The sequence below is a fragment of the Gallus gallus genome, chromosome 2 (genome assembly GCF_016699485.2).
Source record: "Gallus gallus isolate bGalGal1 chromosome 2, bGalGal1.mat.broiler.GRCg7b, whole genome shotgun sequence".
NCBI lineage: Eukaryota > Metazoa > Chordata > Aves > Galliformes > Phasianidae > Gallus > Gallus gallus.
Window position 1 is genome coordinate 97,393,533 of NC_052533.1, and position 18,378 is coordinate 97,411,910.

Below are 18,378 nucleotides of genomic sequence, written 5' to 3' on the forward strand. Positions count from 1 at the left end.
GACAGTGTTGACATACAGTATTTCCTACAGAAGAGCTATATTTTTATGAGTAGACAGTGATGCCTTAATCAAGGAATAAATTATTGCAATCATATAATTACAACTTGTGCTGATTATGAAATCCCACCGACACTAGCTTTTTTTAATGTATGTTGATCTCAGGATCCTAGCCAGTTTATGCTAGCAATTGATATCATGGTAAGTTACATTAAGATACACTGATACACTTTTATTCTTATCTAAGTGATTTAATTTTTTTTTTATGGTGTATTTTCTTGTAGCTACAGTTAACTTGGAAGTTTTAGATTCAAAACAATTTCGTTCTCAAAATTTGTTCAATGATAAAAGACAAAAGACAAGAAAAGTGTGGGTCTACAGAATATTTAAAATGAACTACAGTGATCTCTTGATGTGCTGTATAAGCTAATTGCAATTATGGGGAAGATTTGCAGGAATGGATAAGGTGGGAAAAAGTTTCACAGCTGCAGTTTCTATGTCATAAATGTTTCAGGCATTATTTATTCCTTTTTAAAATTGAAGAATAATATTCATTTTTCTTGGTTTTAAAGGGAAATAAACCAATTTATTTCAATTACTTCTTTTAAACAGTAATTACTACTGCTAATACTACTTCTTTTTAGGAGGAAAGAAATCTCTCTTGTCTCTCCAATAATCTCTGCTCTTTTGACCTGACAACACTTGAGCACAACAGCATTGTTAAGTTAGATATCTCTCAAGATGTTGTAAGTGGCTGTTGTTTTTCTTTCCTCGTCTTCCCACTTATGTCTCTTAAATGTCTATAATAAAGCCAGAAATTAGTTATTTTTCTAGAGAAACAAATAATCACAGTCCTGACAAACTGACTGGCTGTTGTACACTAATCTACTTGTTTATGAAGGGAATCCTTTGTGTTCAGGCAAAACCCGACATTAATCTTACCCTAGAATATTTCTTCTGTGGCACTACAAACATAATCCAAGACTAATTCTGGTCAGTTTACTGATAAAGACCACTTTGAAATCATTGGTTTATGTTCCTAACTGGTATAAATTTTCATAGGTTTACTGGCTAAAATACTTTCTTGGTGAAATAAAAATTTATACTATCAAGAATGCTTATAAATAAAGTTACAAGGGATTAAGTAATTATGTTGCTGTTATCTTCACTGTATATAGAACTCTTGTCAGTAAGGGATCATTGGCTTCTCTGCTGAGACTGCAAAGAAAAACACATGGGGTTTTTTTTTTGCTTGAAACACAGCTTGCTGTTTGTATCCTTCTTAAATTTTCAGGATATGTTTAAATCAAATTTAATGCCCCCTTCACTTACTTTTAATCCTTCAGGATGTATACTTTGGCTCTTTCTCAAGAAAAGGATCTTCTGAGATTCTCAGTGGACTCATTGCTCTAAATTTGAGATGTTGCCCAATCAAAGAGATGCTATTTTTTTTTTTTTCTGTTTGCTTGGTTGTTGTTTGTTTGTTTTTTGAGGGGTAGGGGGCTTTTTCTTTAATTAGAAAAGTACACTATTGCATTTTGGGAATGGAGGTTGAGAATGAGACCCTTAAGTTTACCTGCACTACTCTTCATGCATTTGGAGCAGACCTAATGGAAACAAGTTTTTATTGTCTTTCGCTCTCTCTCTCTCTTTTTTTTTAATACTCTGCAACAAACAGTTCTTTTGTGATTGGCTCCGCAGAGAGCACTGAAGCTCAAGTAGGGGTGAATCGAGAATCCTAATTTTCTTGTTGGGATGCGACAGCTTTACTTTCTGTGCTGAAGTAGTACTGCATAATATCATTAGGTATCTTCAGAACAGTGGCCTGAGTCCAAAGAAATACATAGTCAGACTTTATATTGAGCCTAGTTATAAACATATTAGAATTACTAACTGCGTGGGAAGTTTTCTTCAATTTAAACTTCTTCTTAACTTCCCACATTCAAATGTTCTTGGATAAGGACACAATGGTTTGTTATATAAACATGAAGGAGGCATTAAATCATTTTCGATTTCCAGTCCTGTTCTTAAAATTTGGCTGGGAGCTTATCTAAGGTCTGGAGGAGTTTCTGCAATTATTATTGCAGGGGAATAAAACATTGCTGCAGATGGCCTGTAATGGAGTATCAACACACAGAAGACCTCCCGCAAGTACCAGAGATTTGGCAACCTGAACTGATGACCAAACGTAGATTGTAATGCTTGGGATGCAGAAAGCAATTCTTGTGTGATATGCATAGAAACGGATTCAGTTTTAATATGTGCCTTGTGATTTTGGGGGAGTGTTTTTACTTGGAATGAATGCAAAATGAAGACATTTTCTGCTTTCTTATATGATTGTATGCTTGCTGTCAAATTCATAGTATGTACTTTGATTATGTTCAGGTGAAATTTATTGGGGTTCAGATAATTATTTTATTGATCAAAACAGATTTGCAGTAATAAGATCTCCCAACATCTCTCAGGATTCCATGATTCTTTGGATTCCCCAGAATCCTTTGCAGATACCTTGTTAGGACAAATAGTTTGCAAGGCAATTCATGGTATTCCTGAGCATATTTTTTTAGTGTATTAATATTTGACATGTTTACAATAGGGGAAAAATGCTTAGCATATTTTTAAAGGGAGAAAGAAATACACGATTTCTCTATAAACAACAACAAATATTATTTTATACAAGAAACATCAAGTTAGAGTGACTACAAGGACTATGAATTTTAGACTTTTTTACACACTTGATCCTGGAGATAACTGTTTCTGAAATTCTGTTTCCTCTGGTAAACACAGTGGCTCTGTAGCTCACTCTGAAGCGTTCTGTCATCACCCAGATTTATGACTTTCAGTTTCAACTTTCTGAGCTCTTTTTCCAGTGATGGACCAAGAAAGGAAGTCTATCTATCTGTTACTGGAATAAATAATGACAGAGTTTTAAACACTGCATTCCTACTTGTAACTTCACTAATGACACTTATATTTCTTAGTGTTAACACCTCTCTGATGTTTAGTCATGTTTATATTCCTTAGAGGCATTTGTCTGTGTTAGTTTTTTTGCCACGTCCTTCCTCTAACTCAGAGTTTTTTTAGGACTAGTGTAAGCATCAGCAACAGCTGAGGAAAAAAAAGTTATGCTTCTTTCTGCATCTTATGTCAGTTGATTTATGGTGACTTCTGTGTTTTAAAAGATGATGAGTTTGGATAGCTGCGGAGGATTAGAAACATATGCTGAAAATTTCACTTCTAATTGCTGGGAGAATTTGGCACAGTAGCTGTTCCTGGTAACTAACAGATTCTTAGTGGCTATAAGTGAAGGTGGACATCTGCTCATGGAAATCTCTGTGTTGTACAAGTGTCTCCATATCTGTCCTTGGTTGATGTTGTTTAGCAGTACTGTGTTCGTCATCTATGTTCTGTGTTTGTTGTTATTTTTAGTTTGAGTGTTGTCAGGGTTATGCAACTGTAGCAGCACAAGCAGATTGCTCTTTCTGGGTATCCAGGGGGCAAGGAACACACTTTTCTCATCCCAGGAAGATGAATGAGGAGCAGAGTGGTTTGTTTAGTTCCTAGTTACATTCCTAGAAAGAGAATTGAAAGCTTGGAGAGAGAAAACAAGCTCATGCATTTACCATTACAACAGGCATCAGATAAAATTCCTGAGTGGCTACTGGAGCAGGGATGACAGCTGGGCAGTCTTCCTGAGCTCCGTAAGTTAAGTGTTCACTGTTTTGATGGCTGGCATTCTGTCCTGATTGTGAAGCCTGAGGATGACATAGACCCCAGATTTGCTGTCTAATTTTGTCGTGTAAAAAAGGGAAGTTCATTGCCAACCCCATTTCTGGGGGCAGAGGCTGAGACCACTGTTTTCTGAGTGGAATTTATTTTGGCGTGTGTTACTCATACAAGGTGGGTGGGCGAAGAGGAAGGAGAGTGCCTGGAATGAGCTTTAACCACTGTGATGGAAAATACTGGAATTGAAAGCAGAGAAATATAAAAAGAATCATAAATCCAACCAGACTCCCCCCCCCCCCCCCCCCAAAAAAAAAAAAAACAGCAAAAAAACAACCCAACCAACAACTGACTTGTTGATCAGATTGATTTGTTGAGTAATGAATTACTGACACGATGTAGAAATATCAAAAACTAAAGGCAATATAAGAGACAGTAGAAATCTAAGTTGAACCTGAAGTGAGTTATAATGTTCTGTAGATTTTTCTGGTGATAAAACTTAGTGATAATGGTGTCCATCATGATTTTTACTTCAGAAATGCTTGTATACCTAGTCATGTCAAAGTAGCTTATTAAGTTGGATTTGTTTGTGAGAGTAGTCTTTAAAAACACATTACTCTGAGTAAGGTGATTGTGCTGTCATCACACCTGAGATGTTTTGTTCATTTTTCTCATTTCAAAAACAACTGGGAAGTATGACTACTGTACCAGAAATGTATTTCTAGAGCTGAAAGAAAGAGAACAAAATTTTTTGTCTTCTCTCCCTGCACTCAGTTCCCAGACAGTCTGCCACAAAGCTATAACTGGTTCCAGATGATTTCTGATGGAGAGAAAGTGTACTGACACTCCTATTCTGAGAAAGAGAGAGGAAAAAAAGAGTAAAAACAAATAAATAAATACAGTGAAAAAATATTCACTGTCCAGCAGTCATCTCTCCTGATGGACACTGAACAGTGAAAAAATGTGATTATAAAAGTGCCGATATGAACCATGAGGAAGGAGTGTTCATTGATGCAAGAGGTAACTTACCCTGGGCTAGCATTGTTCTGTGTTGTTCTGCACTGCACACTGTAGGCTATAAGGCTATAATCACTCATTTGTTCAAAAGGGATGATAAGGTTATATGTATTTCACTTAACTATTTTGGACAGCAGTGTTTAATTCCAATCTCGTATGTCATAAGCATTATTTTAAGTGGAGTTATGCAGAAGTTTGTGAGAGCAAAACTGTGCCAGGAGTTATCCCCTTCTTCTGAATTTCATGAAGAAGAAATAAAGTTCACAGATACCTGAAGTTCACTGGGCACTGTGCCTGTCAGATAGTTGATTTTTTATAACCTAGATTCAAGAAATAGGACATACTTTGTCACATTTAAAGTTTTCTTCACCAAGATAGTGGTGTTTTGTTTTTTTTTCTTCTATTTGTTTTTATTTTATAACATATCTAATGTTACAATGAGAGGCAGTTCCTTCCTTGATATTATAAAGAATTTTGTAGGAAAAATCAGAGTTTCTCTGAAACTGTAACTAGAATGACGAATTTCGTCTTGAAATTTCTTCTTCAGAACTTGGTGATACAAATTTCTTAGACCAACCAAGTTAATCTTAAGTATACTTCTTTTATTATTTTTACTGCTCTTGGTCGGTCATGTGTGTGTCAGTTGAAAGTGAGACATCAAAACAGATTTAATAAGGTTTGCACTCGTCTCTGAGTTGAAACAGAGATGTGGGTCTTGCTTTCCTTTTTACCTGGACAGATGGAGGTAAGAGTGACTGCTATTTTTTTCCAAGAGGTTCACTTGTGTACCTGTTTAATAATGGATCATTTTATCCAGCCAACAGTGAATGAGCTTATCTTTTCACCACTTGATTATGTGGATAATGCATAGACAAAAGCACAAGCTATATATAACCCCTTAAGCTTTGTAGTTTGGATGTGGTATTTATGGGCTTTCTCCACCAACCCACCCCTCTCTGAGCAGCGAAGGCATCTGCGACTGTAACTAATGAAGGACAATTTACTAATTTTTACTACTTTTTCTTTTAAGAATATTTTGTGTAAGCTCACGTGTCTGTATTTTTGTTGGTTTTCATGAACCCATATAAAAAGAAGTAAAATTCTATTTTCATTTCTTCTCACATTTGTGGTTGATATTAAGATAGGGTACTAATAGGAAGCTTCAAAATAAAAGTGTATTCAGCTCCAAATAGCAGTAAAATAGTCTATTCAGGTCTTGACCTCCCATGTCCACTATCTGGTAGTGTATATAAATATATATTTTATTTTTTATTTTCTTTAACTCATTTTCCTTTCAAAGTCCTTTATTTGGAGTTGTTCTTATTCTATATATTTTAAATTTCCTTCTCTCTTTTAGAATTTAAAATTTGCTCTTTCTTGAACTTGTGCAAAATTTATATAATCCACTTTACTACAGTTTAAAATGTTGCCCAGAAAATCTGAACTGAGCATTATTGCCAGTGTGAACTAAGTTTGTTCATAACCATGGAGTGGATAAAGGAATGTACATCCATTGTATGGGGCAATAGGCCTTTCCCTAAACCATAAACCAAAGGCCACGTGGTCACCCCCAGATCCCTCAGGGTAGGTAGCTAGGCCCTGTCCTCCCCCCAGCCAAGGAGCGGGCTGACCAGGGGCATCAGGGAACCTGCCTGGGGACAGGTTGAGGCTGTGGCCTCACTGCAGAGCCTCAGAGAATTCTGCCTGCTGAAGTAATTTTTCTCCAAGTCCTGACTCAGCATATAACAACCCCAGACAGTGAAGAATAAGATGTTCTGGAGCTTTTGTGGTGGACTGCCACTATAAGGCAGTCTGGAGCCTAATACAGGACCTACTAGCCTTGATTAGGCTGCTTTTGATACCAATAAAATGCTTGAGGTTAAAATAAATATATATAATTTTACATAAAAACAATCCTAAAGTTTTGAATGCTTTAAAGATATGGAAACTTTCTCTGTAATGTCTCACTGGAGGACAAGTGAAGAGGCCTAATAATCAAGTCACTGAGACAGTAACTGATAGATAATCCAGGGGAATCTTGTATTCATGTAAGAATTGATTATTCATGACACACATTCAAGGATGGCTTTGTATAGCACCTTGATTTGCAGGAGATGTGTTTGATTTAGCAGTTATTGTACCCTTTGGTCCTTTGCTTCAGAACTGTGTCATCTTGGGTGTATACCTGTGTCTTGTTCACATGTTGTATCTATAAGAAATGATTGTCTAATTTAGCCCAATTCAGTCACCTGAATTAGGTCTTAATTGTTTGCCTACAGACCTCCGAAGCTGTAACTGGTAGAATATTTGAAAATGACTTCCTTTTATGATGTGGTTCCCGGTACAGCACATGTTTATCTTAATAATGAGTTAAAATTTCTGTCTTTATTTTTCAAAAACTCAAAAAAAAAAAAAAAAAAAAAAAGCTTTCCTACTACTTCTGTGTTAAAGATATGGTTCACACTAAAATAATTTGATCAAATGTTATAAATGTTTCTTAATGAGTGATAAATTTTGGGCTGTCTCTCTACCTTCTTTCGATTTTGAGTGCAAACCTACAGAGCATGTAGGCTGGGACATTTAGAAGTGATTGCCTAAAAGAAAAGGGGAAAAACCCTTAATTTTGAAAGGTATCTCACTTAGGAAAATATCCTTTTCACATAGCTTTAGACCGTGACTTTGTGCCATCAGAGTGAAATGCGTGTTTCAGGTGGTTTTGTTGTTGTTGTTTTAAATAAGGGTAAAGCAACATATAATTATGAATGGCATCTTTTAGTGCTGAAATATTGATTGTTTTTATTGACTATGCCAAGAAATGCACAAGAAACCCTTAAAATGTTAGTAATCTATGAATTCCCAGCTGTAATGTCAATTCTTCAGTCGAAAACAAGAACAAGTAAAAGGCTGGCAATGGAGTGGTTCTTCAACCTAACAAATTCTGATATTCTTATCTAATAGAAATTATAAATTGTTATGTTAATACTTCTGCTCTTCCTTGGGGACTTTTTAAAGACGCTAAACAGAAGTATTTGCTGTAGTGAATGTAGCATAATTGGAAGCATTTTGTATTATAATCCAGTTATCCCTCTTAGCTGATTTGTTTTACCTGTATGAGGTAATCATTACATGCATTTCTCAAAATATTATAAAAGTATTTTTTAAATGTTCTCCATTGCAAGACTTCAGAGGTGATTTCTGTTCTCTTTTATTCCTGAAAATAAATATCATAGCAGGCTTTAGATTTTTTTTTTTTTTTTGTGAGTATATATATACACATTTTCAGAGATGTATATTACATATAGTGGGAGAGTTATGAATACATATACAGATGTGGTGAAATATGAACATCAGCTGACTGTGATTTTTTATCTCTTTGATCAAATGATTGAATACAGGAAATATAGGATACTCCAGCTATCTTTTATATTCTGATACAAATAATTTGTGATACTCTTTTCTGAAAATTGTATAAGTCTGCATGATATTTTTTCCCTATACATTTATTTTCTGACTCCTATGGGATAAAGATTGATTAAAGTGTAGCTTTGTTGTAGATGCCATTGTGATTCTGGCTGTAAAGATATATATATATAGATAGATTTATTGTGTTATGAATTAAAATAAAAATATTTCAAATAATCACTTACGAATGGAGAATTCAATTTTATGTGTTACAGAGCACTCATTTCTCCCCAAGGGAAGGTGCCCTAAAGTTAAAAAAAAACTGTAAACTACCTTATTCTAAAAAGCTGAGTTTATCTAAGGGCTTCCTTGGTACTAATAAAATGATCACTTTCAGTTTAGGAAATATACATATATATATATGTATTAGGGAGTATCTTCAAAATATTTTGATAGTTCTTCGAGAAACTATGTGAAGAAAGATAAGGGAAGGCTTTTATGGAAAAGTAATGTTTTTTAATAGTCCAGTTTATATAGTTGGAGTAGAAAAAAGCTTTGAGTACACAGTCTCCTCAGTTCTGGAAATAGAAAGCAGTAAATTTAAAGGTAAATATAGTTCAAGAATAATTCCTCTGAAATTAATTTTGCTAATCGATTAGACAGTTTTGAAGAGAGGTAACAAACCTTGAATGCTAAAATTACAGTAACTTTGAGTAACTTTGAGACAGAACTGATAGTGCAAACTGACCAATGTAACTCAAATATCCAGAAATTTCTGTGCTACCTGGCTGGCCAGGAAATCATTTGTGCAGGTGCTTTATCTGTTGATGGAATTCCATTGACCTCAGATGTGGTGGGCATCTGCTTACAGCTGCCTTGAAAAGGAGACCTTTGTGAATGCCAAAGGAACTGCAATTTATCATGAGTTCATTTAAATTTTTTTTTTTTTGGATCATCCTCTGTTGTTTTATTAGAGACTGAAGCAGATCTAATAACCAGGGACTTGTTCTTAGTCACTTTGAGTATCAGAACTTGATAGCCTATGGTAAAGTCACTCACTTAGTGGAAGATGGTTCCACTAAGAAGATGTTTTTCTACATTTTAGCAAGGCCTTTGATATTATCATTCACAGTATGCTTCTGGACAAGTTGTCCAAGTGTGAGGTGAACAGCTACATGCTACACTGAATGGAGAACTGCCTGAACAGTAAAGCTCAAAGGGTTACAGTGAAGGGGGCTACATCTAGCTGGTTACTAGTGGTGTTCCCCAAGGTTCAGTGTTGAGATCAGTTCTGTTCAACATTTTTTTCAGTGATCTGGATGCGGAGTTTGAATGCACCCTTAGCAAGTTTGCTGATAATACTAAGCTGTGAAATGCTGTTGACTCTCTAGAAGGATGAGAGAGAGGCCTTCCAGAGGGATCTAGATTACTTGGTGGACTGGGATTCAGCAGTGGTGTGAAGTTCAGAAACAGATGCTGGATTCTGCACTTGGGATTGAGTAACACTGGACTCAAAACCAAACTGAGAGATGAGTGGCTTGAGAGCAGCCTTGCAGAGAGGTAATTGGAAGTGCTGGTGATAGCAGGCTTAACGTGAGCCAGAGGCATGCCCTGGCATCAACAAGGCAAACCACATTTTAGGGTGTGTTAAACACACTATAGCCAACTTGTCAAAAGAGTTGATTATCCCACCATTATTTATCATTCATGTGGCCTCACTTTGAATGTTGCGTCCACTTCTGGTCTGCACAATATAAAAAGGATGCAAAGATATTTGAATGCATCCAGAGAAGAGCAACAAGGTGGGTGGTTAAAAGGCTGGAGGGAATGCCCTATGAAGAGGAGCAGCTGAAGACACTGGGTTTTTAAGCTTGAAGATAAGGGGTGTGACCTTTGCTCTCCACAGCTTACAGGGGAGGAAAATCAGAGAGAGAAGCACTCATCTTTTCTTGTTAGTATCTTGTGACAAGATGTGTGGGAATAGCTCAGAGCTGTGTTAGGGGAGGTTCAGACTAGACATTAGGAAAAATATCTTTATTGAGAGGCTAGTTAGAGACAAAAACAGGCTTCCTAGACAGGTGGTTGGTGGACTGTGCCTGTGAATGTTTAAGAGGCGTTTGGATAAAGCTCATAATAGTAATGTGTCAGTTGGACTCAATGATCTTTGTAGGTCCCTTACAAATGAATCTATTCTACTTAAGAATTCATATTATTTGTCAAATAAAGTCACAAAGCAGAACAGTAACTACACCACTGCAGTTTTTTAATCTTTTATCTTGCTAAACGTATGTTTGATCATAGCTTTTTGCCGTGGCAAAGTAGCTTTTTAAAACGCTAATCTCTTAGGAAAAAATACTCTTGATGAATGGAGATCAAGACACAAGATATGCTAATAGGGAATGTACTGAACTTAAGTCACAGCCAAGTTATTTTTATTTGTTTGTTATTCTCAGAAATTTATTGCTGGTGGTACTAGACTGACTGAAAACACTGATCCTTTGCCTTAAATACTGGTATATTCTTAAAGAGAGCCCATGAATTCTGATTTATGCATCTCTGTATATTTCTATGGAGGATGGTTTCCTGAGTATACAGATAAGGAACGTAAAACTTTGAGCTGGCAACTGACTTTATCCATCATTCCATACGAAGTCCTTGTAGCTTGAGTCTCTAGTGCTAAGCTTGAAATGCTTATTAATATAATACTTCAAGAGAATTTTAATTTCATTACTTACTTTAAGCAATTTGAAGACTTGCATAGAAATTATATTAAAAGTGGTGAAAAGTTGCTATGGTAAATAAATTCAAATTGTGATTACTCTATGCTGTTAAATTATATTATTGTGATTAAGCAGTATGTTCTTCTTCTTTTCTTACAGCCTGTGCTTTCCGTTACAATGGACTCTCCTTTGTCTACCTCATCTACCTACTGCTCATTCCTTTGTTTTCAGAACCCACAAAAACAACGATGCAAGGTAAGACGTTCCTTGATTCATTTTTAAGGATCTGTTGTGAACACAGTGCCTGCAAAAGTCAAAAAGAAAAAATAATAAATTCTTTTTGGTAGAGATGACAAGTAGCATCCATGTGTCACATACCCATTGGACTTTTACAATTGTAAATATGAAAGCAACTGTACAAACCTATGAAGACAGAAACCAGTTCTATCAAATATTACATTCTTGCTGTTTATAAGGCACCTTCTGTCTGCATAAAGAAGTGAATTCTTGAAAGACAGCAGAGATGTGTGTGTAACAGTATTGAAACTTAAGGATTTGCAGTCTGTTAGGGGAATTTGCAGTGAGGATGTATTCACATATTACTCACCTAGTAGCCTCTCGAATGAGATTGCAGATGACTGAATTTTAATGTACTAGTGCAACATATTCATTCTTGTTCATGCTTTTCTGATTCTAATTCAGACGACAGTGAAAAATAATACCACCCAATGCTAAAGTAAAATGGACTTATCTTTTTGATGTAAACGGTGTGAAAGATGATGTCCCTTAGAAAACAATCTAGTTTCATGACACTACCAACAAAAAGAAGACATAAAAACTTCTGATGCTGACTTTGCCATAATTCTACTGACAAATTCAATGTCATTGCTATGGGAATTTTTTTTCATTTTTTTACCATTTCAATCAACAGTTTCCTAAAGAAATAAATTGGAAAATCTAGACTCTAAGCGTAGCATCATCTGAGTTTATTGGACCTCTGTGAAATTCTTACCCTTCTTTTTTTCTTTTTTTCTTTTTTTCTTTTAAAGAAAAAGGAAAAATAAACCACAACTTCTGGGATTCCAGAAAATTTCCCCAGACTTTTCTAGAGTGTAATAGGCAGTCTTCCTTCTAAGCATCCATTTTTGTATCATGCATACGAATATAAACATTGATCTTGTTTCCCTAAGGAAAGAAATGTACAAAAATTTGAGTTCTGTGAGAAGAGTTCTTGTGGAATCTGTTCTGTTTTAGAGTGATGCTGTGAGTAGTCCTCCTTCTTACTGAGAAACAAGGAGAAGTTTCAGAAATAGCTTATGAACTATTCATTAATATGTGGTATAGTGGCAGTACCAATATTGATTTTCACAAGTGGAAATAATAACTTATATTGTACCAACTTTTACTACTGTTTTCATTAACCATTAGCATAAGTAGGATGGACAGAAAAATAAAGAGAACCACCTGTTTGTGTATAAGGTTTCTATCAGTACAGATTTTTACCTGGCCTATGTAAAGGGGGTGCTGTATAAGAAAGACCACCTCCAGGTTCTTGCAGGGAGAAGCAAGGCAGAGTTAGATTTGTGCTGTGCAGACCTATCCTAACTGTGATGACTCACTGTTTTTCGTTTATTTTAGCTAGGATAGATGTAGATCCTTTTTTTAAATATTTGAAAAACTAACCAAAATTATATCCTGCCACAGGCTTACTTCATTTAGACGAGTATCTGTATTGAATTAGCCCATTTAGCATTCTTTTTTTGGTTTTACTTTATAACTATTTCCTGTGATTATATTAGTATTACCTGACAGAAGTATATGCAATGTAGATTATACAGTCTCTACACCTGAACTTAAGGTAAAGAATTGCAAAGTGTTGCATGAAGGTAATAGTACTCCTAGTACTATTATTACTATACATAAATGGGATATGAATTATAGATAGATCTAAGTCAGATTTCCAACAATTGGTTACAGCTGCCCCTTGCACTGAGAGCTTACAGCATGATGTTATGATATGGAATACCAATAAAAATCATGACGGGGATAAATCTGAATTAGACCAAATTTTGAGTCTTAGAGCATTTAAGTGTCTTGGCAGAATTATGAATAAGTTGAGAACTAGGGCTTTTTTGAGATCTGGCTATTAGCTATGGAGTTCAAATATCTCACCCCTATTTGAAGGAGCCATCATTGTGAAGTGTTACTGTACGGGAGTGAAAGAGATCTGCTTAGCATCTGTATTTCATACCTTAATTCCTGGATTTCTGTCATGTCTTTCCATACTCTTTTACTTCCCCACATCATTTTACACCCCATTGCTATTGATCAGTCTAAGAAGCTAATGTATTGACTTTGGGCCAGCACCTGTACCAACTGAGTAGGTGTAGCTGATGTTGACTGTGTAAGTATCCAGTATTACTTTGGGCCAGTAACAATAGAGCTAAAAATAAATAAAACAAGCATAAAAGGTAGGAAATTCCACTCTAGGTAAGGCTGTCAGTCATTTTTACAGTTCTGTGAGCTAAAGTTTCTCTTAAAAGTGCTGAAGGTGACAGATGAGAGGGAAGCGTCCGCTGAGGAATTTGGGTGCAGCTTCCTGGTTAATGTGCAGTTACCATGTTTTTGTGTGTTTTATTTTTGCTGCCCCTTCTCTACCACAGAAAGTGACTGACAGGACAAACAGAGCCATTTTTTAGATGCCAAGAACAATTGTGTAGAGACATGCTTACTCTCTTTTTTAGAGTCAATTCAATATGTCTGAATTTGACCATTTTGGGCCACTATTACCGTTACCTTTTTTAATTCTGTGTGTGTATGTGAATCTTTCTAGAAAATGTGGAAGGATTTTTTTTCATACCCAGAGGATGGAAAACAAAAAGGGAACTAAAACCAGCCAAACCACCATTAAATCAAAGAGTCAAAAGTTGAGTAAAACAAATTTCATTCAAAAACAAAGGAGCACAAAACCACTGTGTAGCCATATATTATACTTGTATTTTTTCTTCTTCTTCTTTTTAAATCCTTTCCATTTCATTCACATGAATAATATTTTTGGTCTTTTCTCCTATTTCTGTTTTGCTTAACTCATTGTTTCTCCTGAAGCCTTGGTTGCCTTTGATTAAGTCTTATGTAAAAAATAAATAGATAAATAAAATCTTTTGAGTTTTCTGGTCTTCCCTTCATGAATGTTTTTCTTCCTTGTCTTCTTCTGGCTTGCACAACTCTACAGTCACAATCTCCAACCAACTTTCCTACCTCTTGCTCTTCTATCTGCCTTCTCAACTCATCACCTTAAATCTAGCAGTTACTGATTTTATGCAACCTCTATCCATTGCACTTAGAGTTTTCTCAATAGAGAAGAAACTATAGTACACAATTATAAACTCTGTAGTTACAGTCTGAAATGGATGATATCAACCTAGGTTAATTTTTGTTTTGTAAGAAACCTGAATGGCTAGATACACTGGGGAAAAAAATTCTATCTTCTCTGAAACATTTTGGTTAGTATTTAAATCATAGTAAGTTTTGTGGGTTTTATTTATTTATTTTTTCTTCAATATTTAATATCATTTAAAAGTATAATTACTAAGATAAAACTTTATTAATCCCTGTTTGTGGGGAAGAGGCTCAGCCTCCTGTATGTATGTGATCAGTATATCAGCTTTAAAATACCCACCTCTTTTAAAGTAAAGGAAACACCTCCTTCAGTTAGATCTTAAACTCTGAGTTATGAGTTTTAGCTGAACATGCTGTTTTCTGAAGTGTTACTTAACTGCCCATAGATCTAGCTGAATATGGGAAATTGTATTCATGAACTTTTTTGTGCAGCTGAAAATGTATTTGGTTAACTGCCTCGTTAAGCTTTATTACTTGTAATCCTTGATGTCAGTGATTACAAAGATGACTAAAAAGCAAAATGTATTATTCTCCATGAAACAAGTATTAAAAAGGCTTCATTGCAAATAATCTTTTTGTCTCCAGAAGTACTTTAGAACTTGAGTAGATCAATTTTTCAAGGGTTGCTGATCAGAAGTGCTTCTGAGGCAGTTAATTATTTGAATGTATTGTAAAGCCATGTGACTTGGGCAGTGGTTTTCTATGTAAGTGATCTCTAAATAAGTCACTGATTGATTATCTAGTTCACTGGAGAAAACAGACTGTAAGCTGTATAAAATCCTACTTTCCAACTTCTGATTTAAATTGTTATGTAATTAACCTAGCAATCTAGCAGTTCTACATAACACCTCTATGTGGCTTTTCTTTTTTTCTTTTTTTTAAATTCTTTTCTGTAATAAAGGTGAGTTTACATGTATTTAGTCACGTTAACTTTATTTCTGGTATCCTAGACATGAAAGACATAACAATAAGACACTGCAGCCAGGCAGTATGTATATAAACTAGGAAAAAAAAGTACTTTATTTCAGGTATAGACTAGATTTTGCTGATTGGTTAGTGGAAAAGAAATGGTACTTCTTCTGAATGAAGGTAATACTTGGCATAACAAAATGACTCTCTCTTCTGTACTAAAAATATTAATTTAACACATACCAGTAAGAATGATGTTTTGAAAATGTGTAGATCAACTAATGAAAAATCCAAATTAAAATAATTTTTAATTGAGGATAATTTTGAGTAATTTTGAAACAATAGTAAATAAATAGGAGACTTTTTTTTTTTTTTTTTTTTTTTTGCAAATATGAAAGGGCTTCTGATCTGGAATAATCTGCATAGAATTGTAAGATTAAGAGGGCTACACTGACAAATTTAGATCTCCATATATAATCCAAGAGTTTTCAACACTGTGTTGATCCAAATGAATAGGGCAAAAAAATGTTTCTGCAAACATAATTTTGATTTACGTATGTCAAAAATTCTCCTATGCATATGCAACAGTTTAATGCATTTGTTTTATTAGCAGACCATTTACTCTCAGTTACACTAATTTTCTAAACTTTAACAGTAACTTTATTATTAACAGTAACTTTAGGGTCAACCTACACAGCCCCTGAATAGTAGGCTTCTTGTGATGGTGTTCTGAGATGACCGTTTGTACATCCACTGAGTCTAAATATCTTAAATCAATTTTAATTCAAGTTCAATTTTAAAACTCATCTACATTACATGACATTGAGATTTTTAGAAAAAAAAAGATAGGGAATTTAAGTGAACAGTGCCATGTGATACTCATGAAAGAGAAATTTTTTTGTTAAACTCCAAATTGTAAATGCTTGCACTTCATGGTTGCATGTTTTGTACTACAAAAATACACCTGCTTCAGAGCAGACATCCAGTTCAGTTTTCAAGAATTACTTAACATTGCTTGCAAAAGAACTGCTGCCCAAAGCACATATGCAGAAAGCAATTGAAAATAACTTCAGAAAAAAAAGTAAAAAAAATCCCAACTATCTACTAAATAAATGCCAAACACCCAAGACTAAAATGCTGATTTCAAGCTATATTTAGATTTTTTTAACAAAATTCACTTACCTCCTTAGCTCTATAAAAATCTTGTCCTATTGATGGTAAATTTGATATTTAAAGCTATATACAGGTATATTCACAAAGAATGAAATGCTAACTGTTTTTCCAGCAGCATTACTAGTAGGATTTGAATACTGTAGCTAATTTGGATCTTTCAGGCATTCTGGTTTCATTAAGCTGTATGCATTGAAGAATGAATTCATAGGTTGGAAATATCAACTCTGATTTCAAAAAGAAAGTATGCTCACAAGGTTTCTGTTGACTGCTTTGAAAAGAAATTCAGTCAATTGTACATCTGAAGGCTTATCATGCTCTAATATTGTTGTAAGTTAAAATGTAGGAATTAGCTACACTAAAAAAGGAGAAAGATAGGCTTAATGTTTTAGTTAGGTTTTAAAATCATATTTCAATAAATTCTTCATGTTTTTGATTGGCACCACTTGAGTTTTGACCCTTTTCCATTTGTATTTACTGTTTCTATACTTTCAAGAATGCCATCATCCATATTTTACCACAGAAGTGATTTATTCCTTTATTACAAAAATGATTTATTACCTGTTATCCTTAAGTGCTCAGTAGAAAGTACTCTGGGCAATAATAGAGATGCTGACTGTCTATTATGGTGGGCGGAAAGCTGTTTAAGATGTCCTTAGACTTACTGTGTGTCTTTGTAGAAGCCCAAAGAATTGGTATGAAGATTTATTTATAACTCAGAAAATGCTTTTCAGCAATTAAAAATGGGTTTCTACTGGATTGAGCATGTGTTTTCCTATGGATGCATGCCAGGCTGCTACATAAACATCCTTTGGCTGAAAATAGTCCATCTCAGCTAGGTTTCTTCACTTCCAACATTATAAGTATTCTCTTGGGAGGGAACAATGGTGTGCGTTATTTATAATCCATGGGCCAAATCCTGAAGTACTTATACATGGAAGTTCTAGAAATGGATGAGTGAAAATGAAGCAATACCTTTAAATTAACAAACTTCAGAAATCCTCTTGCATCTACTGAGCCAGAAAACTGTTAGTGATACCGTGTGCTCTCTAGCTATTTAATATCAAAAGGTTTTCTTAAGAAATGAGATAAAAATCTCTCCAATTAATTGAAAGTGTGCTCATAAGAAGTATTGCACTGACAGCACTGGGGACAGAACTCTTGCATGTCTTATGTTATTGCATACGATAAAAAATACTTGTACCTTTATCACTGCTTTGTAATGCTGTTCCCAAGTAGGCTATTCCAATCCAAGAGGGCTGATTCTTGTTTCTGGGTTGCTTTACTTTGTCATTTCCACAAAAGAAAATGTAAACAAGGATTCTCATTAAGTGGTTGATTGAATCGCGTGTCCTATTTTCATAATCATTGTTGTTATGGGAGTGCTGGCAACGTTTTATTTTTACACAGCTTGTAAAGTTAGTTTTCAAGTGTGTCTTTTTTCTTCTTCTTTGAAGAAGTGCTAAAATAATAAAAAAACTGGTCAATTATCTTCCATATCAGGAAGCAATAAAAAATAAACCTTTTCCTGTTTGAAGCTGAAAGGATAAAAATGGAATCTAATCTAGAAACAGCACAATAAATTATGAGAGCTTGTTCTAAGCTAGCAGTTCTCTCAGCTAATACCACTAAAGGATAAGCAGAAATTTCTGCATGATTTAGAGGAAGACAAGGATAAAAAGTGTTATTTAGATCTAGCTGTGGAAGCTGAGCACTAACAAGAATGCTGTCCTGAATGGGCACGCTTCCTCAGACTTGGGATCTAATAGTGGCTCAATGTGGATGAGAAAGGATTTTAAACTCTGAATAACTTTGTGACATGTTTTTAAATTCAATTGAATGATGAAATTTTAATAGCAGATTTTTAAAAAAATCATATAAAAATAGCAACATTTTAGGATGTAGTATAGGATTGAGTATGTATCGTGTGTACAGTTGGAAGAGTAGCACAGTTAGGATGGCACTTTACAGGTGTTATAGTTGGAAAGATTATCATGGTGAAAAAGAAACAGAGAAGGAATGCTTACCTGTATCTGAGGAT

At 34.8% G+C, this 18,378-nt stretch overlaps 1 protein-coding gene across 3 annotated transcripts in view; it reads left to right on the top strand.

Annotated features, from left to right (window-relative positions):
- The window catches only part of PIEZO2 (piezo type mechanosensitive ion channel component 2), a 395,935-nt gene that overhangs the window by 144,481 nt on the left and 233,076 nt on the right, over positions 1-18,378 (top strand). For all 3 annotated transcript variants that reach the window (XM_040696651.2, XM_025147821.3, XM_046938004.1), the window contains one exon: positions 11,019-11,114. In XM_040696651.2, the coding sequence (XP_040552585.1) occupies positions 11,019-11,114 (96 nt within the window). The remainder of the gene's footprint in view (positions 1-11,018; positions 11,115-18,378) is intronic.